Source organism: Colius striatus, chromosome 2 (genome assembly GCF_028858725.1).
Source record: "Colius striatus isolate bColStr4 chromosome 2, bColStr4.1.hap1, whole genome shotgun sequence".
NCBI lineage: Eukaryota > Metazoa > Chordata > Aves > Coliiformes > Coliidae > Colius > Colius striatus.
This window is the reverse complement of record NC_084760.1, coordinates 71802832-71828578: the sequence shown is the minus strand read 5'-3', so window position 1 is coordinate 71828578 and position 25747 is coordinate 71802832. Positions and strand designations below refer to the sequence as shown.

The 25747-nt window shown below is 37.6% G+C and overlaps 1 protein-coding gene across 1 annotated transcript in view; it reads right to left on the bottom strand.

Moving 5' to 3' along the window:
* Window positions 1-3629: 3629 nt before the first annotated feature.
* FMN2 (formin 2) overlaps window positions 3630-25747 on the bottom strand; it is a 162061-nt gene continuing 139943 nt past the window's right edge. The window contains exons 17-19 of the mRNA XM_061989984.1: window positions 22417-22566; window positions 5060-5141; window positions 3630-3698 (exon numbers count right to left, since the gene is read on the bottom strand). Coding sequence (XP_061845968.1) covers window positions 3672-3698; window positions 5060-5141; window positions 22417-22566 — 259 coding nt within the window. The 3' untranslated portion in view covers window positions 3630-3671. The remainder of the gene's footprint in view (window positions 3699-5059; window positions 5142-22416; window positions 22567-25747) is intronic.

Genomic DNA, 25747 nt, shown 5'->3' with positions numbered 1-25747 from the left:
TCATAAGCAAGATCATGGCTTGGAAACCTGATCTGTAATGTGAATCCTGTCTGATAGATGTGTGGCAGACCTGAATGATGTAGGGCATGAGTTCCTGTCTCCTGCTTTCATTGACCTGTTCACATTAGCTTCTGAAAAACTCAGCTCCAGCAGTTCTCTTATTATATCTGCCACAGCTTAAAATTGGTGCAATTTAAGTAATTTATGTAATGCGCTTGGAACAAATTTGTGTTTGCTTATTAACCCAGATTATACAACAAAATAATTGCAATGCAAACACTTGCTATACATTCTTGTCAATATTAATAACTGCTTCCAATATTTTAAGCCAGTCACTGGAAACTTTGGCAAGAAAAAACATCAGTCATCTGTCTCTGGAAGATGTCACAAATTGTATTACCACTGCCACTGTTGGTTAATATTTAACTAACTTTTGGAAATGCTTTGGGATGATGAAAGGTGCTACAGAAAAAGCTAACCACTACTGTGTCATGACACGTGACAAAGTATCATGCCTCTGAAAGGCTTTAATTTGCAAGCAAAACAACATGAATTTTCTCAGTGCCTCATAAAAGCCAGACTGTTATTCTAAGTTGTATCTGCTGCTCAGGTCTAAAAGTCCTTACTTACCTGCTGCATTTGTTCTAAGCAACAGTGAGTGATACATGGTGTTGGTGATTACAGGGGATCAGGGTTTTATCTATGAGAACTCCTGTAGGACTAAAGCCAACTCAAAGTGTAATATGCTTAACGTTGCAGTAAATGGGGGAAGAGGGGACCAATAGGGCGTTTGGCCTCTTTAAAATACACCCTCAAAAAACAAATAAAAGAATATTAGCCTAGAATTCTGTAAAAAGCTGAGTGTGCCACTAAAAGAGCAGTGGTAAAACTTATGCTAAGACTCCATTCTGGGAGTGCTGTGGGTCAACTTTGGTGCTGCACGTAGTGGGCTACTTGGTGTGAAAATCTGAAAACAAGCTGGAGAGAAGCTATATAAAAGAGAGACATGTTCAATCAAGTAGGTCTGGCCTGAGTAAAATGAAAGAGGAAAATATATGTAGCAGCTGGGATCTTAGGATGGAAACCTGGCAACACCAGCTGCAGTCAGGCTTTGACACTGCAAATAACTTTTAGCATCCATGCTGCAGATCTGGTGAAAAGGGTAATATATATGTATGTGACAGTCTTACAGGACAATACTTACTATATGAAACATTTATATAATGACATTATACTATACAAATAATACCTTTTAATATGTGTTATTGTCCTAACAGCAATTTCTTGAGACTGTTACATAGGCAGTATTAGTAGGAACAGGCTACAAACCTGAGCCAAATGCACTACTAGAAGGCATGCACAAGCTAGAGAAGTGAGTGATAGTATCTGATTGGCTGAAGGACTCAACCTCCTCGCTAACAGCACCTGGGGAAAAGGTAATAGCTCCACAAAACTGGGAATTACTGTCACTGTACTTTGAAAGGCAATGAAAGAGAAGCCTCATTTCCGCTGATCCCTTCACAAAGGTTCTTCCTTCATCATATGAGCCTGAATGGGATGCAGTGAGTAGGGAGCAAAGTGTTGCTAGCAAACTGCAGCATAGCTTGATAGTGAAGAGCGAAGGCAATTATTTCATTATTATTTGGTTTATTTTCATATAAACTAACATTCTAAAAAAATTGAGATAGAAACACTAAATACAGTATTGCACATAGTGATTTTTGTTAGATGATCTATAATTTTTTTTTAGTATACTAATATACATACTGTAGGTACTGAGGGAACAGGAAGGCTACAAATGAAAACATGCTACCATATCCTTGAACTTAGGAGCAAAGTTAAGAGGAAAAGACTATTGTTTACATAAATACAAACATGGATTTGAATCAGTGGCATTAAAATAGCTTTATTTTTTTTACCATAAATTAATTGCAACAGCAAATAATCTCTTCTTTTCACTTCCCCAAATAGTAACATGATTCCCATCAACACAAAATTTTAGAACTCCATTCTTGGTAATTTATATCCCTGACAGAAATTATTACATGTACAGATTTTCACATAGATTTGTCATCAACAGGAGATTTGCTTTTCACATAGTGAAAAAAATGTCTGTTCTAGTGCTTGGTGTATGTGAAGAACAACAGATTCCTGAGGTCGTATTTCCTACTTCTTTTTATGACAGCCTGAAGGTTTATATTAGCCTCTGGACAGCTAGGAACGTCTCTTGATGTGCTAGATCAGGGAATAATACAACCCAGCAGGTTAGAGCTCATTTGCCTTAGTCCAGTGCCTTTCAGGCTCCAAACCTGGAAGCGTGTGCATCCAATTTAGTTGCACACACAGTCAGCTTTCAGGAAAAGTGAGCTTTAAAAGAAAAAGGCTATCAGTCAAGCTGATTGGTTTGGGGCTTTTAGATTAGGTCTGGAGGAAGGGGTTGTTATTGGTTGAGTAGATCAAAACTGATACAGTAAATTCTGGATTGCAAGTATGAATTAAGAATGTGGTCTAAACTAGTAGCCATTAACCTCCTAGTCAGGGATACTGAAAGCCTGCAGGAGAAGTCTGCAATTCTGTTAAGTGTGAAATTGATGTCAGTTAGTTGGTAGTCTATGTTCTGTCACTAGAATCAGCTACTGATCAGCTTTTCCAAAAGTGTCGTTCTCCGTGTGCATCTTTTAATAGCTCTCTGAGTTTTAAATTAACTGTAAAGCTAATTCTGAAAGGGAAGTCATGTACATATGGCCAAAAGCCTGTCTGACTCAAGTGATCAGCAGTTAAAACTATGCTATACCTCCTAAAGTTGATGTAAAAGTAATAACTCTTTTATACATTAACAAACTATAATAGCCAAATATCCCTCATACTCTCTATCATACTTCTGTGCTTTTTCTGTGTTTTCCTGCTTTTCACTTATTCTTTTTTTGTCTTTTTTAATAGTGGATTTCTGACCCCCATACTACCTGGCATTCACTATCTGGCAAAAGATGAAGTAAAAGTATGCTGCCTTATCGATTTTACAGATAGTTTCAGTAAACATCTTGTTCCACAAATATTTAGTCATGGAGGGCAACCAAACAAGTTGGGAAAGCTTTGATTATACTGTATAAACAGCACTTAACGATTCAAAATACAAACTACAAATGCCAACATGAAACTGATGCAAACAATTCACTAGGAGTAACATTTCTTTCCTTAATCTAAGTGCAGTGCCATGAAGGGTTTGTGTTAGACAGATGTTGCCAGTAGGAATGGAAATGTTTTACTGTATCAAGTAGCATTCTTATGAAGTTCAACTTAATGTAATTTTCAGCATGTTCAGAACTGATACAGATGCCGCTTTTGATGCATGCTGACTTGGTCTATTTGTAATATACCATACACTTTACAAAATACCATTTTTGAGTGGCAAAGAAGATACAGAGTACAAGGAAGGTGTTTCAAGTCCATATCTATTCTATTGCTGGGCACTCCATTAAAGTGGTTACATTCATGAATGAATATACAATAACACATCAATTGGAAAATTTTAGTGAACAAACAAAAAGCAAATTCAAAAAGGTCAAAAAAGCTAATGATCAGAATGGTGTAGTTTCCTTCCCCTCACTCCCTACCCACAGGCATGTTGAGTTTTGGTAACCAGGTTAACAATGGCTTTTTCATTTCTTCTCTCAGATTTTCATACTTATCTTTGCTTTCTGAAAAATAAATCAAAAAAGCAGAAAACTGAGTATATATAAAACCACTTCATGCAAATATGAAAATAAATACATAGGCTAATGCTCAATTTATACTTATTGGAGAAGTGACTTCACGAACGAATTCCCTTTGAAGCTAGAACTGAGGTAGACTCTAACTACACACTGTCAAATATTTTTTGTTTACTTTCCTTTTCAGTCTGGCAAATTTTCAGTAACACTGAAATTCCCAGTTTCGGTGCAAATAATAATGATAATGATACAAGAATGATTAAGCCTATAGTTATTTCTTTAAAAAATTAAATCTCTCAGTGTGTTTACATACAACAAGATCTAGGTGAGATGGAGAAATCCAAATCAACGTTAGTTTGTGGAGCTGTTTTTTGAAATAACGTCTTGATCTGGTTTCAAATACAATTGATAAATCTAGTTTATCATTCCTAACTCCATTTGTATTTCTTATGGCACTAACCACATCCAGCTCTCCCTAAACTTTCAGAATAATTAAAAAAATAAAAACAGTATTATTTCTTCCTGTGTCAGATTATGTTAGTTAGAACATAGTAAATTACCCCTTGCTTCATTTCAAGTATGTGTCACAGTAACATAGCCATGACTACGAAGCACAAAAGAATTCAGTCCTGCCAGAGGAGGAAGGGCAGGGACATGGACACAAGAAAAAAGCCTGACATTATAATATTTTATAAATATAATTTATGGTTAGTTGCCACAGGTATAATTGTAACGTCAAGTACCAGACTAATTTTTTGCTAGAGGAATATTAATTTTCTGTGAAATCTGCCATCATCCTAGCAATGCTTAAGCAATCATAGTGGTAAAAACTAGAATTACTTCTCTATTATCACGGAAGTTATTCAACTGTTTTCAGAAGAATGATGAGAACACAGTATTATCCCTTTCTAAGGTTTCTATTCCAAATCAATCCAGATGAGTGGAACAGAAATCACTATTATTTGGTACAGGGGTCCTATTTAAAAAAACGTGTACTTAGAATGCTTCCTTACATTTTGCAGCTGTAGAAAATACAGCAAATACAAACTGAATGAGCTTGAAGTTTAGAACCGTCTTTCTGCACCAAGACTTGGCTGCAGACAGATTAGCAAGATGAGGCAATAACACACTGTTCTTGTTTGTGCCACCATCTATTCTGAGGAGTAACAGTCACAGGCAGCATTGAAGTTTGTTAATCTAATATCTTTTCTGACAATCTAAAACACTAAAAAACTCAAACAAACAACCAGGACTAAAAAAAGGACATAAAGAATAACATAGCTATAAAATGCAGAGAAAAAGGTAGAATAAGTGTTAAGAACAGAAGTATTGCTACAGGTTTTACTTACAATTCCAGAGTCATGTTTTGGTCTTATATTATATATTGACTTCCCCTTTTTCTGCCTGCAGACTTCCTCTGCTTCTTTAACTCTGAAGAGAGATAAAATTTATGAATATTTACTACTGTTTAAAAATCATTCTTCATCCATTTCTGGCCTCAGTACTTAACTACAGTTTAAATGAAGTTTCTCACCAAGCTCTCTTTCCTTTCACCCAATTTTGTTTGTATTTAAAATGGCAAAATAGTTTAAATTTCTAGTTTTGACTCTCTAACTTCAAATAAAAAAGGAAAATTGGCAAGGAGCATAGTGTTTGCCACCAAGGTGGTGCATGTCACTGTGCACATCTCTCTCTTTCCAAAGCTGAGGGAGAACAGCAAGGCTTACAAAATGTGTATGAATGTCTTGGGCTGTTGGATGTAAAAAGACGAGTAGGTTCTAGAAGCGAAGGTCCACTTCCTAGTGCTTCATGACTTGGAAATGGTACCCAAATCAGGACCTTTTGAAAAGCTATCAAATGCCACATTTTCTGATGAGATAAATGCCGTTTTAGTCACAAACCATGAATGGCAGTGGGTTTTACTCAGACTATGAGCCTTCCAGAATCAGTCTGTTGGGTTTAATGGCACACAGCAAAATTTTTCTTTACCATCTATTTTCACTCATTTTGTAGACCAACCTTACAAACACATATGGCTATTGAAACGCTTATAGTAACAGGTTGAAGTTTGAAGACTTACATAAAACCTTTCTACATGATGGCATTAACGGATGTGAGACATATGGTTGTTTTCTATGCAAGATGAGATTATTTATAAATAATAAAGTAGAAAATAAAAATATAAACCCTGTATTGGCTTGCATTTGTCAACAGTATAGACTTTAGATGGCACTTATTCTGCCTTTTCATCATTATCCAACAGTGAAAAAAAGAAACAACAGTAAAATGATATTAAATAAATGATATATCCTTGGCTGGTTCCTTGCAGTTCATCTCCAGATCACTTGCGTATCCCTGTTTCACTAAGGCTACACTGGGCAATAGGAGTATCAGACTTTGTGTTCCTATTATTTAAAAATATTTTTTGTGTGGGTGTTAAGGGCCAGATTTTGAAAGTAAGACTCCAGATGGGTCTGCTAAGCACATTAAACAAACTGTCTTTGCATTCATCACTCCTTTATCCAACTTCACCAGCATAATATAGAATAAAAATGTCGAACAGCCAAATAAACCTTCAAAACATATTTAAATAGATTCAGTAAAAGTGGCAGCCAAAATGGGGTGATATCTTTAAATAGAAGCTTATCAGAATGATATAGAATGCAGTAAAATTCAAAGATAGGTTTTTTTTCCTAAAATGCCACTTTCATGTTTCACGTCTACTTACATCCAAGGGAGGAAAAGTGACATTAATCTTCCCATCATCTTTTCCAAAGAGTCAGAGATATTCCAACCCATCAAAAGCCACTCTTACAAAGTCAGATCTAAACCAGCAAGTCTATCGTACAATTTCATTTTTTTTCTAACACAATGACAGCCTGTGTCCCTTCACTAATAGACACTATTTGAATAAGAAAATGCAGAGTTACTTGAGAGTAAATAAGTATCAAATCCCAGGACTGTACAAGCACTATTGAGGTTATCAAAATTACTGTTACACAGTAACAGTACGCAGGTATTCAGGCTACTCGTCATGCAAATTACAGCATATGTAGCATAAAAAAAAAAATATTTACCAAACCAGTTCACACAGATCCAGATGTTATTCACAGGGAATGTCAAGGAATCTTTAGTTTTAGTATTTGTCCTGTCTAAATATCCCCCTTCCAGGATAGATTACCCACTGCTCGCCTAACATCCTAGGTCATAAAACTGCACAGCTCTCTGCAGGTCTCATGTTAACTCAAAACAAAAATCCTCATAGGGAAAGGAATCATTGATAATGCAGTGATAGGGGTTGTTTTCTAAAGAGCAGGTTAAGTGTCACTGTCGGCATTACACCTCTAAATGTATTGGAGAAATGTCTATTTGGAGAAAGGCTGTCTCTGCTGGAAATGGCAAAATGCTGATAACAATGTCTTCTGTGAGAGAGAAAGACAAAACTTCTGTGTCTGTTAGTGCACTTGAAAAAAAAAAAATATCCACAAACTCCAGACTGATAAATGATGACCTTAAGCTTGTGCTACCCATTTTTTGAGGCTTATGTAAGAGGTTCTGGTCTCACTAGTATGGGTGTGGTCCTCAAGGTTTTGGGAGCTTTTGTGAAATTCCTTGGAGTTTGAGCCTATTTATTCATACTCACAGAAATGCAGAAGATGAGAAGCATTACTCCCTAATGCATTTAAGACAAAGCTGAGAGCTAGCAGCTGCTCAGTTCCAGTTCCAACCATATCATTGTGGGTTTGGGACAACTTGCTGTCTCTCAGACCCCATCCTACTTTCTGTGTAGGAAGACTCAAGTGGTTGGATAGAACCTCACTGACTCTTATCATGAAGAAACATCCTTAAAAGTGAAGATATCACACCAAAGGCTCATTGTTAGGCAGCTTAGTCTGTGACTACTGTAAGCATGGAGAACTGTATAAATCTACAGCTATAAGTTTGAAGACTGGTGAAATATATAAAACAGTGGAACTGTTATCAATTTCTACAGTGTGCAAATTGTATTTTTCTGATCAGTCAATTGAATTAGGACTTAATTAAACATAAAATTAAAATAATCTAATCATCTGGAAAAGCAAAATGATATGTTTTATTATGAAAATCGGTACCATTTAAACTGCAAGATATAGAAAAGCACATAAAAGTTCACCTTTGAAATAAGGGCAATAGTCTTAATTCAGTTGGAAAATAACTTCATTGCTACTGGCAATTTTTTTTTGTAAACTTCTTAGGTTTTCTCCACTGGCCATGAATGGTTCTTCATCTGCTCATTCATTAAACTAACAAGATTTAGCAAAATCACCCTTCTGTCAACTTGTGCCTGGTTTAAGTCATATTTCTCACAGTAGCAAATTCCTGCACAAAGTCCTCTTGCTCAGACTTTTCCTGCACTACTTCCCACTATGCAAGATAATAACCTAAGACCAAAAAGTGTAAAAACTGTATGAACATTAGTGATTATATCAAGAAGACCAGGTTAATTCAACTCTTAAGCCCTAATCACTCAACTATGGTGAGCTGTTAGAACTTCATGAAAAAATTAATTGATCTAAGTCAATACTGGGAAGAGGGAAGAGGGTACTTGGAGAAAGCAACACGAAAGCTATGAATCTGTGAGCTTCCCAACAGTCACAAAACAGAAAGAAATTGCAATGACATACTTCCAGGCTCCAGGTCGTTGACACTGCTGCACTGTCAATGTGGAGCACAAAGATCTCAAAGAGCACAAAATAGTTAAAAAGACATTCCTGGGAAATAAGTGAGGGCTCAATTGCCAAGCCCTGTGTAGAAAGACAGGCTGCCACTGCAGGACACTGGAAAAAGAGTCTGAGGAAGGTGGGTGTTCCTCAGTTCCTAAGAGTTATGACCCTTAGGCAAAGGCAGGCATGTGTATAGATTGATTTATTGTTCCGAAGATCTATTTTCATTTAAACTGTTTAGTTCTATGCTACCAATGCTTTCTATTATAAAAGCTGTTTGATTGTTTTATACAGTTGTTCCTCTCAAGTCCAACCAAATACCTGGAAGCAGGACAGATGCTCAAGGCATGACCTGAAAATGGGTAAGATGGAGGTGATAAATGACATAGAGAGATCTGGGAGTCCTGATTGATAAAATACTAAACATGAGCCAGCAATGTTGCCCTCATGGACAAGAAGGCCAATGGCATCCATCCTGGGATGCATCAAGAAGAATGAGACCAGCAGGTCAAAGGAGGTTCTTCTCCCCCTCTACTCTGCCCTGGTGAGGCCTCACCTGGAGTACTGTGTCCAGTTTTGAACTCCACAGCTCAAGAGGGACAGGGAACTTCTGGAGAGAGTCCAGCGCAGGGCCACCAAGATGATCAGGAGGCTGGAGCATCTTTCTTATGAGGAAAGGCTGTGGAACCTGGGACTGTTCAGCTTGGAGAATAGGTGACTGTGGAAGGATCTCATTAACACTTAAAAATATCTAGATAGTGGATGTCAGGAGGTTGGGCCATCACTTTTTTCTGTAGTGTCCAGTGATAGGACAAAGGATAACGGACAAAAGATAGAACACAAAAAGTTCCATTTAAATATAAAGAAAAACTTTTACTGTAAGGGTGAGGGAGCCCTGGCCAAGGCTGCCCAGTGAGGTTGTGAATTCTCCTTTTCTGGAGGTTTTCAAAACCTGCCTGAATACATTCCTGTGTGATCTGATCCAGGCAGACCTGCTTGAGCAGGGGCATTGGACTAGATCTTTAGAGCTTCCTTCCAACTCCTACCATTCTGTGTGATTGTGTGACATAGTGTGCTCTTGAAGAAGCAGGTGGTCAGTTAACTTGATAAATGTTTTGGGAATAATGTGCACTCTTATAGTGCAAATAACAGTGCTAAGCTTCTTTGCTAGACTGATGCTGAAACTATCTCACTTCATACTTTTTGACCGCTTCTCAAACTCTCTTTCAGTAAATTGACTTTGATTCTTTTGCTATCAATCCCTGTCCCATCTCACATCAATTCTCTTTTAAAAGTAAGTATATGAGTGTCATGGTTTGACACGACGGCCTTTTCTGGTAAGGGGGAAGGGGCTGTAAAGATGGCTCCTGTAAGAAATTGCTCGAAACTCTCCCCAGCTCTGAGCCAGACCCACTTCTGGGGCTGAGCCAATTAGATGCCTCCACGATCACTTTTTAAGAAGCCAGAAGAGGAGGTTTCTTCCTCCATCTTCTTCCTTTTTCTGCCCCTTCTTCTTCTTCTGGCTGGTGGTGGTGCAAGGAGTAGGAACAGTGAGAGAAACAAGCATGTGGACTCCAAGGTCAGTGGTGAAAGAGAGGAGGAGGTGTGCTGGAGCAGAGACTCCCCTGCATTCTATGAAGAGAACTGGTGAAGCTGAGATTTATTTTCATTTCTTTAAAGACCCCGCATTAGTGGTAGAGACTCATTTTGATAATGAGCCCATATCAGGGGCAGAGACTCATTTTGCTAAAGCTGGCCCCAGACCAGGTGCAGCGATTCACTTCATTAAAGGCCCCAAGCCAGGGACAGTGACTATGGCCAAAGGATGCCATATCCCGTGGGGGGCACCCAACCACTTCACTGCGGACCCTGAGCCAGGGACAGTGATTTTTTCTTCAAAACTATGTCCAGAAGAGCCCATGTCTTGAAGTAGGAACCCTTTATCACTATGGCTGGAGCAGGCCGTGTCCCGAGGAAGGGACCCAATATTCACAGCTGTAACTGTGGGGAGAAACCCACGACAAAGCAGCTCATTAAACTTATGCCCAGAAGAGTTCATGTCCTAAGAGAGGGACCCTGTAACTGCAGAAACTGCAACCGCGGTGAAGAATCCACGCCAGAGATATTCACCAAGGACTGTGTCCCATGTGAGGGAACCTGTATCGGCAGAAGCTGCAGCTGTTGGGAGCAACCCACACCAGAGAAGTTCATTAAGGACTGTGTCTCGGGGAAGGAACTCCATGTTGAAGCAGGGGAAGAATGCCAGGAGTCGTCCTCATCTGAGAAGAAAGAAGTGGCAGAGCCCATCTGTGAGAGACTGACCACATCCCCCACTCCCTGCCCCTCTGAGCCGTTGAGGGGGGAGGAGGCAGAGATATTGGGAGCAGTGAGCTGGGTCCGGGAAGAAAGGAGGGATGGGGGAGGGAGATCTTAAAGTGCTGGTTGTAATTTTCTCATCATCCTACTCCCTTTTTGGTTTTATTCCATTCTGTTTCTTGTAGAATAAACTTTCCTGCTTTCCTCTCAAAGTCGAGTACTGGAATCTGTTTTGCCCAGAACCCTAACTGGCAGCAAGCCCTCCCTGCCCTTGTCTTAATCCACAACAATCTTGCTTATCTTTTTACTCCCATTTCACTGGGGCCTCTGCCATCCTAACGAGGGTGGGGGTGAATGGGGGCACTGTTGTGGGAGAGACTGTTGTGGTACTGCTGTGCTAGCTGGGCCAAACCACGACAATGAGTTTGATAGAAAAGGTAATATCAGTTGCATTATCTTTTTCAGCTTCTGCCTGTTACTGGTCCCAGTACACTGGCTCTGAGGTGGACCCACCTACAACCTGGCTGGGCCAATCTGGCACCTCTGTCATTACTGTTTAAGGAGGGAAATCTATAGTATGTAAGAGGAGGAGGAAGAGTGAGGCAAGATGGAGGTCACTATGCAGACCTTTCAGTCAGCTAGGGAGGACTCATGAGGAGTCCTCCTGCCCTGAGGTGAGACAAGCCACAGGAGCCATTGCAAAAGGACTGACTGAAACCCTCATTCCCCGTCCCCCGTACCATTCAGGGGGAAGGAGGTAAAACACTGGGATCAGACACCTGAGCTCAGGAAGAGGTCAGAGGGGGAAGGGGATCTTAAGGGGCTGGTCATACCCTTCATCATTGTCCTACTCAGTATTTAGTTGGATGTTTCTGTTTGTTATGGTTTTGATGGGTGGTGGATTAAATTAAGATTTGTTTTCTTCCCCAAGTCGAGTAGTCTTGTCTTTTCTGCCCAAGACTATAAATGATGAGTGAGCCCTCCCTGACTTTAGGGAGTTCCTCGGTACTTTTCCCTATCTTGCCAGGAGGGAGAGGAGTGGGCGAGTGGCTGCAAGTGGTTCTTTGTTCCTGCCTGGGTCTAAACCACAACAACTTAATTAGACTGTTCATAACTTGAATCTGGACAAATATATCTCCTTAAATATTTAGTTTAGCTAGAGCATTGCTTGCATTACTTCAGAAAGGAATACTTCCAAACAGCCCAAATAATAAGAAACATGTAGGGAACGTATAACAGTGTGCAATCCATGGATTGGTTGAAAAAAATAATCTAAGAGTAAATGAACAACTAGTCACTTACAGAGCCCGAGAATTAAGGTCTCAAACCCTGATACTTAGTAAGATTCAGAGAGTCTAATAATTATTACCCATGACAAAGGAAGTACTTATTTCTATCAACACAAAATCTCCAGCACTTTCACGTGAGACAAACATTTACAAACTATGATTAAGTTTAAAGACAGTCTGTAAGATGCATAACCAAGTTATACTTTGGCATGTACACAGGAAAAAGAAACCAGACATCCTTACAAATCCCAAAAAATTTTATCTACCTTCTAGACCAAAAGGCAGCCTGGCCACAACCTTATCAAGGCTTAGAGACTTTCTGTCATCATTCAATCCATTGAGGGCAGGAGCCACTTTCCTGCCACAAAACAATAATTTTGTCTGAAGCATTTGTGGCAGACAGATTCATTTCCTACTGGCTCCATCTAGGCTTGGTAGCCTTACACTTCACTAGCGAGCACTACAACATGACAAATGTAAGCACAGTGAGAAGGCTGGAATGTTATATGCCTTAGATAGTACAGCTGCTCACAAAAACTTCCACAATAAACTCAGTTTAAAAATACAGTTCATAAAACCGAAAAGATGGTTTTTTTCTGCAGATACTCTGTATTTTTTAACATCAAACAAAGCTGAGGTCAAGATTCTTTATGCCACTAAGTACTTGTTATCAGATAAATAAAAGAGGTGTTGCCAAAATATTTTATGTAGGTTTGCCTGGCTTCAGCATAACCTATTTATAATAATAATAGTACCTTTACAAGTAAAAATGAATTAAAAAATATGTTGCAAAAATATTAAGTGCTGGATGTCTTTAAGACTTCAAGAGCAGAAAACCTCTTTCTTTGAAAACTCTTCCAGAGCCTGTATTTTGTTCTTTGACCCAGTTACTAAAATATTGAAATGATTTTTTACTAAGGAGTTTCTCTTTAGTGAGAAAAAAAAAGAGAGGAAATTCCCAACATAAAAGTAGAGTAAAAAATATAGAGCTTTTACTTTCACGCCAATAAGGTTGAAGCGATGAAATAGATATGATTCAGTAACTGACTGCAAAGACTTTATACAGATAAGCAGCACATTGTATGTACCTAGTCCCATCAAACTGACTGATGAAATCTAACCTCTGCCCACCAACAAAGAGATTATGTATTAGATTATCTTGACATCCCTGCCAGCTCCTTGCACGGTTACTTCAAGGACTACAAGACAGACAATGGCTGGCTGAAAGACACAGTGATTAATCATACTTTTGCTCAGAGGACCAAGGACAAATAAATTAAAATGTTTTAATCTGGTCACTTAACAGAGAGACTAACCTGTAGCAGGACTCTGAATAAAATCCCTCCTCTGTCAACAATGCAGAGTAGACTTTGAGGAATAAATCACAGATTTTCTTCAGTGTACATCATGTCAAACAGCCCTAAAATAAAGCTTCAAGTCCAACTGAAATTGAGGCCAAAATAATGGAAGTAAACGTTCCCATTTGCAGAGTCTTACTGTAATCCACAACACAATTGTTCTATCTGACAATCATACTTCTGGTGATTGAGTGATTCTGCTCTTATCTGAATGATTGCGCTCTTACCTGGGTAGGGATATACAGATGTGTAAAAATACAAGAAAGGATTTTATCTTGAAATGCTTTTTAAAGATCACAATTTTAGCATTAATTTCACCTTGAAAATGTAACAATGTAAAAAAATAAAACTGTTAATAATGTCTGATTCTAATAAAAAGCAAATGTGCATATACGTATTCAAATGTATTTCCTTGACTTCTGCCACTAAATTAATACTTTTTTTTCATGTCAAAGTGGCAAATATTTCAAGCTATGCCTGGCAACCTTCAGGCAAGATGGAAATCACTTTCCTACAGACTTTATCTTTTCTTAGAGCAACCTTGATTTTCATATGTAGTCATCATCTTCCATTGTTTTTCTTGAAACTGAAGCCAGGTTGCTCTCAAAGAAGCTGGCTGCATTCTGGGCTCTTCCTTTAGGAAATTCAACAGGAAACAACAAGGGAAGACAACAAGACTGAAGGTGAGGTAAAACTGGTAACATAATGAGCAAGCAAAAGAAAGGAAATTCATGAGTCAATGGAAATGTTTTCTGTAAAACATTTTTAGGCAACAGATGTAAAAGAAGAAAAAAAATGCAATGTGTAAAGAAGAATGAGAAAAGTCTTAGTGAACAGACTGTGGAGAAGACATATCCTAAAGAGGATATGGAGACATATCCTGGACGAATGAGTTGCCAAATTGGGTATATTGGGGCTACAATGTTGGATAATTGGTAGCTACGAGACTGGCAGTTCAGAGAAAGATGAAAATTGAGTGAATAGAAGAGATAATGGGAAAGAAAAAAAGTGGAAGTCAGCAGAGAGCCACAGATGTCCAATGACGTAGACAGGAAAACAAGAGGCCCCCAAATTTGCTGCAGCAGGTGAAAATATAAAAAGTTGTCCACTCATAATTATGTAGCGACTCAAAGTGACTGCAAAAACAGTGAGGTTCTTCCAAAAAATGTAAACCCCCTCTGATGTTAGACTATTGCATGTAGTCCTCTACAAATGTGCAGCCAGCCATGCACTTGCTTATAGCTGAAAATGCAAACATTTTCCTGCCTTACAAAACATAGTATTACTTAAAAACTTAAAATTATTTAAAAGTATTAAAGCAATGCTAAAGATGACAGTTACTGCTCTCCTCCCCTAACCAAAAAAAAAAATGATGGTGTTTTCACTGAAAAAAGAACCAGTTGCCAAAACTGCACAAGGAAGGAAAAAAAGAAAAAAAAAATCAGACCAAAACTGAAGTGTTGAGAAACCTCTCTCAGCTGGAGTTGTCTCTGTGAGGCACTGCCTCAAAGGACCATTCGTAGCTTCTGAATCTTTGGTGCATTTGGCTTCTTTTAATTAGATTTTCTAATGCCTGCAACTATTTTCTGATCAGAAAGCTGTTTTGTTTAAGTTAAAATTTTGAAATACTCTCAAAACCTGAAGATAGTTTTAATTCTTTAACTCAAAGTCATGTAAACTGCATTTTGTTTTGAAATGTCATTATAACTATTAAAAAAACCCCAAGCCTACCAGCGTGAAACTCAGATTAGAGACAGTAATGTCAACAAAGACATTAAGATTAACATTCCCAAGTCTGAAAATGTATAAACCCATAACTACTTACTAGCATAGCACTTGCAGCTTTTAGTTGGCATTACAATAGCATCTCAAGCTTAGTGGGGTCACATCTAACATATTCTGAATTTTCATCATTTCCCTCTCATGTTGCCACTGCATATACATTTTTCTTCTCTTTCCTCCCATCTCCACATTTCTTTGCAAGTGCATATTCCCAGGTCCCCTGATTTGTCACTCTCAAGTCTGACTCACTGGTTCCTATTATAAGCGTTAACAAAATATCCCTTAAATTACTCTGAGAGGACATTGCTTGTGCTATGGGATTTAATGCCCTCCTCTGCAAGCAGAAGTGGCAGCTTACCAATATACTCCTCACTGTGCAACATACAGATATCCAATGCCAGACTTTAAATTGCTCAACAGCAAGTTTTAAATCATCTTGCCGAGGAGTCTGTAGGGAGACATACCAGTCATTCTGCAAAGGGAGATCAATGAGCTGTGGAGACATGCTGGCCAGGAATCCCCCTTTCATCTAGATATACACAGTGTGACACACCAGGTGCCAGCTTAACTGCTATTCTTACGGGAATGGGCAACTTTTACATTTGAGAGATGAGTGCATTTTTTTGAGTTTATAGATTATTTTTAATGTGTCAAAGATTTATCGTGGGAGTTAAAGGGTTGAATAAAGTCAGCCAAAAGAAATTCTCAAGCTTAGTGTGATGCAAGATATCAAGGACTTACAGAATTTTACCATCATGTTGATCCTGCTTATGAAATCTCTGCTGGCATCCCTTACACAGTCAGTCTCTCTTCAGGGACATGTCTCTTCATAAAGGCAAGGGCCAGACTGAGCTTATGTGCAATAGATACCTTATGTACACACTTAAAGGGCACCTATATCTGTCAATTTCTCTCTCCCCACCCCCTGCTCTCTTTAGAAATACAACTTTCTTTCCCCTTTTTAGGTAAATCTTCACAAGATTGCACAGGCTCTCTGGAACATCAAACAATCTAAAAAGAGAAACATATTCAGAGCTGGACAAATGTGTATCAGTATCTCACCTGTATCCAGAAAATGGGAAGGTGGAATTGTAGCCCTGCAAACGTTTCTTCTTTATTACTAACCTCTTTCTAGTAAGATCTGAACTGGCATCTAAGGTCATTACCAATATTAACTTCTGGGAGGAACAGAACTTTTCTTTAAAACATATGAGTCCTTGAAGGACTGCTTTTTGTTACTGTAATGAAGCAGGGTATATCTCATAGCCATAAAGAAAAGATGAAGTTGTAGTCCTAAAGCTAGATCACTGCTATCCACACCAATATAATATTTAGTGATAAATAGCTGTATTTTTAGCTACCAAAGATTCAAAAATTTTGTATTTGATTGCAATACCCAGATGTTGCTTAATTTTTTTTTTTTAAGCGATCATAACTTTTCAAGACTGTAGGAACTGTCGCATGACCTCTTTCATCTTTTCATTGCTAGGAGAGGCTATCCTTTCCTGGTTCCTATAAAAGTGGAAGAGTCTGGGCTACAGTTCTTTAGGCCTTTTATGGATGTTCTACCTCAGAAAAGAAATCTGAGTGGGAGTGAAATACAGACAAATTAATGAGAAAGTTAGTTTGTATGAGACCTTTACTCTCACTATGGGAGGAAAAAAGATAATTTGAAGATTGGTGGTGTGTTCTTCAAAGAGTTTTCCTAAGAAGATGAGACTTTTGCATAGATGTCATCTGACCATGTATTCAGAGAGCAACATGCATTTCAGAGTATGCAGCAACTGAAGTACACAGATAGATAATGAAGATTCCAAACAGGAAGATTGCAAGATTCAAAATCCTATTTTTTTTTCCACACAACATCAAAAAATTATTAAAGAAAATGTCACCTATCTTGGCTTTTGTGCTGATCACATGCAAAGTACAAGCTATACTTATATATATTTTTCAAGGGTTTTCAAAGTACAAATGGAAAGCATAGACCTGCAGTGACACATAAAATATATAATGAAAGGCCAATGATAAAAATGGCCAATGATAAAAACATAAAACTCAAAATATGCCCTGTTAAGTTTATTGATGGTTTTCCATTTGGTTTTGGGTAGTTTGGCTTCGTTTTATTTCTGGATTGGTTGTTTGAGGGGTTTTGTCTTGGTTTGAAGCTGCTTAATCAGAAAGTTTTTAAATTTCACTTTAAGTCAAGTTTCACTTAAAAGGCTCCACACAAACCCATGACAATCCGTTTCTGATAATGGAGGAGGGGCTGTAATGGTGGCTTCTGTAAGAAGCTGCTTGAAACTTTACCTGGCTCTGAGTTAGACCTCTGGGGCTGAGCCAACTGGGCACCTCCACAATTGCTTTTTGAAAAGAAGCTGAAAGAAGAGGGTTCTTCCTTCTTTTTAAGAGGTGGTGGAAGGAGTTGGATGAGAGAGAAGCAACCATGTGGACCCCAAGGTCAGTAAGAAAAGAGACGAGGAGGTGTGCTGCTGCAGAGACTCCCCCTGCATCTGTGAAGGACTGAACACAACCCTCATTCCCTGAACCCTTGCGCTGCTGAGGTAGGAGGAGGTAGAGGTATTGGAAGCAGCAAGCTGAGCCTGGGAAGAAGGTGAGGGAAAGAGATCTTTAAGTTCTGGTTGTATTTTTCTCATCATCCTGCTCTATTTTTGATTTCTCTCTGTCCTGTTTCTAGTAGGTAGTAGAATAAACAGTGCTTACTTTCCTCTTTAAGTCAAGTATTGACTCTGTTTAGCCAGAACCATAACTTGCTGTGAGCCTTCCCTGTCCTTGTCTCAATCCACAAGGCCCTTGGCTATCTTTTTTCCTCACATTTCACTGAAGTCTTCACCATCCTAAGGAAGGTGAGGGTGTGTGGAGTGGTTAAGCACAAGGCAGCACAGTGCTTCATTACTGGCTGGGCCTAAACCGCGACAACGATGCATATTTAGGACAGAAATAGGCATCAGAAATTTCAACCTCAACAAAATATTTTTGAGAATTTTATAGAAAACCTAGATAACAATTTCTGTTGGAACACACCAGTGTGACCATAAAAAACACAGTACTGTCCAGAAAAAAATCTGGAAAACTTATGCTTTCACTGTAATTTTCAGGTGATGGTTTTCTTTTATTGCTACTGGATTTAACAGTTCATGCATATTTTTCTCTACAGCTGTTATTTTCCAGTTCTACATTTTTTCAAGTGAGAGAACTGAGTGAAAGCAGTAGAAAACTTCAGAAAAATTAATTTGATTTTAACCTTGCAGCATTTGTTTCCCTCATTTTGTTAAGGAAATACAAAGCCTGACACTTCATTGTTTATCTTTTGTGTTTAAGTGCCTGGCAAACCAGTATAGAACTTGAAACGCCAAGTGAAAAGTGTTTAAAACAAGAACTAGCTGACTGCTTTCATTAAAACATACACTTTTAATCTATTGGTAACAAAATGTACCACCTTAGGAAATATATCTATGAAAAGTCTTTGGGTAAATTATTGTAAAACAGTATGACTCATATTTGCAGAATCTAAATAAAGAACAGCCTCTATTAACAGTTCATATGGAAAGTGGGATATAAAATATTCTAGAAACATTGCCCACAGCATATAAGTTTATTAAACTAAAAACTAAATTGGAAGGATAAGAGGCAAAAAAGCCCCCAGACCAAACAAAAGATGAGAATGAAAGATAATCATGCTAAAAAAAAAAAGTTATGCATTGTATTAATAATTATAACAAAGTATGTATCATGAGACAGAAGCCTGGTAAACAGTTCACCAAAGGCAGTGTACTGTAATTCTTTAAAAATTCTGCATTTGATTTTCCAACAATGAGAAACTATAGGAAGTTAATTCGACTATTAATGTTCTAGTCTACTGCCCTTCAACATTACCAGCAGAAAAACTTTCAAGAACATCAACTAAAGAGGAAAATCTAGTTTCTTGAAATAATAACTTTTATTGTGGTGTCAATGGGCAGATTTCAGATTTCTGGCACCTACAGATCTGTCGATCTAGGCTGAGTCTTTGAAAGCCATCATGTGGTACATTCTTGGACAACATTTATTTTTTCCATCAAGATTATTTTCCTTTGACTTCCATACTATGACTTCTCAATATCAAGACACCTTTACCTCACAGCCTTTCACTAAGAAAAGTGGAAATGAAAAATCAAGAAAAAAAGCCTAAAGGTCAACTCAGATATCAAACTGGACTAAGATCAAAGGCAAAATATTTGCCACGTAAAGGCTTTCATGAGACCATTGTTTTACCAAAGATCCTTCGTTTTCAGGAAAATAATTTGCCCTACTTGGAAAATCGTTACTTTTACTGCCAATTAGGTCAAAATATTTTTATTCCTAAAACGTAATGTAGCAAGCTTTGCGAGACCTGAAAGAGCACTATGCCAAACCTGTCTGAAAGGTGAGCATAAACCATCAATTTTTTCCAAAGTCTAAACCCTGACTCAGCTGAAAAAATAAAATATTTAGAGAGAAAAGTTTAAACTTGATGAGGAAAGTAAAAACTAAAATTCAAACCAAAATCTAACTGTAATTTTCAGGATGGATCATTTTCAGCCTTAATCTCAGACTTTCTAGACTGCAGTTACACAGTTCTGTTTCCAGCTCATCTGGTCCAAGTCTGGGTTTAGGTCTCATTGCCGTTCTTCATGCAGATCTCTGTTTCCTTTAACACTGCAGGCCCTTTCTCAATGTTCTTTCCCTTCACAGAATCACAGTATCCTAAGGGTTTGAAGGGACCTTGAAAGACAAGGTCCTGACACAGCAGGGCCACCTAGAGTAGGTCACAGAGGAACATGTTAAGGTGGGTTTTGAATGTCTCCAGAGAAGGAGACCCCATAACCCAACCGGGCAACCTGTTGCAGTGGTCCATCACCCTCACAGTGAAGAAATTTTTCCTTATGTTTCTTTAAAACCTCTTATGTTCCAGTTTTTACCTGTTACCTCTTGTCCTATCATTGGACATCACTGAGAACAGGCTGGGTCCATCCTCCTGACACCCACCCTTTATGTATTTGTAAACATTAATGAGTTCATCCCTCAGTCTCCTCCAAGCTAAAGAGCCCCGGTTCCCTCAACATTTCATGATAAGGGAGATGCTCCAATCCCTTAATCATCTTTGTGGCTCTGTGCTGAACTGTCTCCAGCAGGTCCCTGTCCTTCTTGAACTGAGGGGCCCAGAACTGGACACAATATTCCATATGCAGTTTCATGAGAGCAGAGTAGAGGAGGAGGAGAACCTCACTTGACCTGCTATGTACACCCCAAGATGCCATTGACCTTCTTGGCCACGAGGGAACATTGCTGGCTCATGCTCATCCTGCTGTCCAACAGGCCCCCCAGGTCCCTTTGCCCTATATTACTCTCTAAAAGTTCATTCCCCAGCCTGTACTGGTGCATGGGGTTATTCTTTCCCAGATGTAAGACTCTACACTTGCCCTTGTTGAATTTTATTAGATTTCTTCTTGCCCAAACCTCCAACCTGTGCAGGTCTCATTGAATGGCAGCACAGCCTTCTGGTGTGTCAGCCACTCCCTCCAACTTAGTATTATCAGCAAACTTGCTGACAGTGCCCTCTGTTCCCTGAGCAAGGTCATTGATGAATAGATTGAACAGTACCAGTTCCAGTACTGACCCCTGAGGGACTCCACTAGATACGGGCCTCCAACTAGAACCTGCCCCATTTATCACATACTGTACATAGAGTTATTTTGTAGGTTATATATATATTCCGTTCCTTTTAGGCTAAAAACATCCTTGACCTGGAAGGGACCAGCTGGCAGCTGCTTTTTTTCTCTGCTTCTTCAACACATCCTCTTAGTATATACTTACATTGAACTGAAATGGAATTTCATTATTTTATTGCCATCTTCTCTTAAGTTTTGGATTTTTAATAATAAGAGGTTTTGTGCTTATTTAGTTAATGTCTTTTAAAGAAGAATATTTTGCAGCAAGAATCATCTGGAGGATTTTCATTTGTTTTTAGAAAAATAGCCTAGCATTTTGAAAATTAAAGGGTATTTTTCTTACATCATTTTCTATAAAATATACAACATTAAATTAACCTGTATTAAGTTGGCAGCTAAATCTCTGAGTAGAAATCCTAAGATAGTATTTAACTGTCAACTCAATTCCAAAGAGATCTACTTAATTACATAAAATTAAGTCACAGTCAGTAAAATGAAACAGATCCCTGGAGAGCTACTGTACTGTGCTAACATTTGCACCATGCTCTTGCAATAGAAGTAGAATCCAGTTTTCTTAACTGTGAGACTGCTCTTTTCAAAGTGTACCCACTTAAACTAAAAATATATGTTAGACATGACACTGACCATATAGGTGCCAAAGGAAAGTTTTCAGTAACTTTCTAAATTGGTAATCAGATCTCTGTGAATATCACATAGGGTGTGTACCCTTAAAAAAGAAGCCTGTTTGTGTCCATTTACCTGAAAATGAACTGATATCAATCATAAAGCTTCAATCCATTTAACATTAAGGCTCAGAAGTAGCTTCATTTTCCGTATACAGAGGTCACTCAAGTTGCTAACAGATGTAAGATTGTATAATACTGTTTAAGTTTGTATTTGTTTAATTTGTCCTTATTTGAGCACTCATTACTTTTTAAACTAATTCTTGGTATAATTTATATAAACAAAGGGTGATCACAATATCTGCATGCAGATGAAAGCAAACTTCATAAGCTTTTCTAATGGCATGAACCAGACACTATGCCTAATTTTTCAAAATCACTCTCATTATCTCATTACTTTATCCCATATATATTACACATGCTCATGTCCATGGGCTGCAATTTGCAACATGGTTCAATGTGAGACTTTTTTTAACATGGACTCTCTTGACTTTTTCCTTCTGTCTTCCTGTATCCTTTTTTTTTTTCCTGAATTTATTGAATAAATATTTACAATGTGTTGTGCTGTGATGCCTTGATTTCTTTTTGCTAAATATGCTAATAGTTCAGGCCTGAAATTCATAGTAGCATAGCAGTTATATTACCTCTGTTCAGGTAATGGACTCGAAAAACTTTATCACAAATTGATATTAATGTCCCATTCAAAAATTAGGAGGAGAGGAATCTGTTAAAAAAAAAAAAAAAAAAGAAAACTCCAAAAGGTGTTTCAACAGGTTGTATGCTAATGACATGAGACTGACTGTTTTCTGTGCAATTGCCCCAATACCATTCTCTGAGAAATGCCTTTGAACAAAAAAACAAATGTACCTTTCTTGAAGAATAAGTTTATTTTCCTTCTTCCAGAAGTCTTTGAAGTCAGAACTGAATTCATGCCAAATACTGAAGAAAGAATGTGGGGATACCTCTTTCTCTCCCATTTTTTGTTTCATACAGAAATACACTGTAGTTTCCAAAAAGCTGTCGAAGAAACAAACATTTCAGTACCCACCGATGCATTTCTTTTTTCTTACTTAACATTGACATAGTATTTAATTATTATTAGCAGTAGATCTAAAATAAAAGAATATCAAAACATAAGAGTTCTGAGCTCTTCATATACAGATAGATACAAAATATAAGATTATTCTTCAGCAAAGTTGGGATCTGGCATTTATCATAGGTTCTGTTTTTGACCAAAGTCTTTTCCATTTCAAAAGTGAAAATGAATGCAGAGCCCTGCAAATCCAGGCATCCACACCCACCTATACAGTGATTTTCTGGTGTGTTTAAAGCTGTTTTCAAAACATAGAGCTAAAGCCTATAAAGGACTATAAACAAAGCTCTTCAAATTCTGTTGCTTGAAGAACTGTACTAAAACACAATAGGACAGATAGCTTAGTGAAGCCTACACAGAGATCTCAAAAGTCAAACCTGCTGTGTACTAAACAAGAAATGACGCAACGGAAAATTGGGTCAGGAGCAACTATGCTAGAAAACAGATGTCCATCATGACTCTACCAGAATGATATGAAAGTCGCTTCTGAGCACAGCAAAACTAAAGTAGTGTATTAAACACAAAAGATACACCTCAAGAACTGCTGTTGAAATGCAAAGGTCATACGTCCAACACTGAGTAAGGACTGTGACTGCAATTGAATTCAACACATTTCTGGGTTGGAACTGCTTCTACTTTATTTCAAATTTTAAAATATGTAAGAATGTTACAGGAAGCTACAGAATACTTCTTTTGAAAACTAAGTGCTTGATTAACTGTTACTCCTTTTTTTTTTTGTCTTTTTTGTAAATAATGGAGATTTTAAGAATGTTTTTCTCATGTGAAGCTTAACACAGAAGCCTCTGGATAATTGGTTATTTATGAAAAAATTCTGTGGAAAATTATCTCGTGAAATATAATTGTAGATGACTTGTTCATTGATCTGTTACTACCCATCAACTCAAATGATGATTTTCTATGAAACACACCTCAGAGTTTTCATCACTTTAGTTATGAGAAAAAAAATCAATTTTAGTTAAATTGATGGAAATGTTATTTTAGTTACAGAATTTATATTTTTATCTCTAGTTATAATAGTCCATGAGTGGATTGCTTTGATAGTTGTTACAATTTAAAGTATTTGATGGTGACAATAATTATATATTCAATTATTCATAAAGGTCAGTCTCAAAATGTCTCTGTGAAACTGCTTGTCTTAGCTTGCAATACTCAATACTCAAGTCATTTTCCTCAATATGAAAAAGAAATGTTTACATAAATCATCCTATTCACAAATGAAAAAGCCTACAGGTTAAAAATGTAACATCAGTTTACTTCAAGCTTTACACACCTTCTCATATTTTTTAATTAATTTTTCCATCTGCTGAAACACTATGAATTTGTTGAGCAACAAAGATGCAGCACAGAAAAAAACCCCAAAAGACAAATATCCTTACTTTTTAACCCATTGTATTGATGCTCAAATGCCATTTTACTCTAATGCATCATTTATTCAGCTTTCTCAGTCTACCATGGCACTCTGTTCAGTAAGTCAGAACTTGATTAATAAATAGAAAGTCTTCTTTTGTGGCTAGGTTCTGTTGCGTTTTTTTCAAATGACTTATAGATGAGTTATACTACTGATTAAACTAAAGTATCCCATTTTACTTCTCTATTTGCCTTTTCCCCAGTTTTATACTGGGGAAAATATTTATAAACGATCTTATGTATCTGCAGAATCACTTAAAAAGTATATCCCTGACATTCATAAGTCAGCTGTGCTGTATTTTAAACTTTTCCTACTTTCACATACTTTCAATTTTTTTTACAAGACTGCAAACATACCAGAGAGATCTTTCAGTTTTCATCCCAGCCCTTGCCCTCAGACTTACAGCTCTAGGGCTGATTGATAGGGAAGTCATATGAAAGCCTCATTTGGTTTTTCAGAATGAACTGACAACATTTTTGAAGCAACATGAGAAATACAGGACCAGAGAGAAGTCTGGAGGTATTAGCGGAGCCAGTGGTTTATTTTTAAGGAAGCTCTTTAAATGAAGGCCGTTAATGACTTACAGAACACAGAAAGATCAGAAGTTAAAACAAGAAGCCTTGTTCTGAGGAATGTGTCTTCAAACCATTCTGCAAATGACAGTGTCGTGAAAAGAATTTGACAGTGAATGGCAATTCTAAGCAATACTTTTGAATTTGAGGTAACAAGCTAGAATTCTCTCACAGGAAAACATTCCAGTAAACAGGAAGTCAAGACAAAATGAAATTCATACAGTACAGGGAAATGTCACCCAAAAAATTGATAAACAGTACTAACAGTTGTTGGAGTTTTCCATTACTCTTCAATTACTTCAACTGCCCCCTGTGATCAGGAGATAAACAATATTTTTTTTCTCTGGTGACTGAAACTCTCCTTGAGTACCTATTATGTAACTAATACAACCTTACACATGCATGCAGAAGTGTCTAACCCCTACAGCTTAATTTCTAGGTTTATAGAGTGAAAAGATCAGCCAGGTTGCTTGCCTCTGTGGCAGTTATTCTGGAAGGTAAGGGAAATAAGCTGTTTGTGAAACATGAAACAGTAGCAGTGTAGCAGGTTGTCATTGTTCATATATCATACCTTTAAAACGCCTAGTAACAATGCACAAGACATCAGCTGCAACACAGTAAGACTCTAGGAGATAAATCTCTGTGAATCAAATATTTTTTTCTATTTATGTAGGTCAAACATTTAAGACGGTTACTATAATTTTTCCAACCAAAGAAGTCTACTCTTATTTAGCACATTAGAAGACATATGGAAGCCTGCTTGCTATACATTTGATGGTGCCATTTTTGTAATACAAGATATAGAATTCACACATGAAAGACAAAGTAAATCAAGTGAATTTAAGTGCATAAAATAATAAAACATTCACAGCAATAAATCCTCTATATTACCACGCTCTTTAAATATCTGATTTGAAAATGTTTACATATGTCAAACTAGACACATCTCAAAACTGATTCCAGGAGAGGGTGTGAATTTTAAATACAAAGAGAAATTTGGATGACATTACCATAACCCCAAGACTAGGTGTCATCCTTCCAGACATCAGTCAGGTATCAAATACCTTTTCTCTGGTGCTTTTCAGTGGGTCAACCCATTCAAAT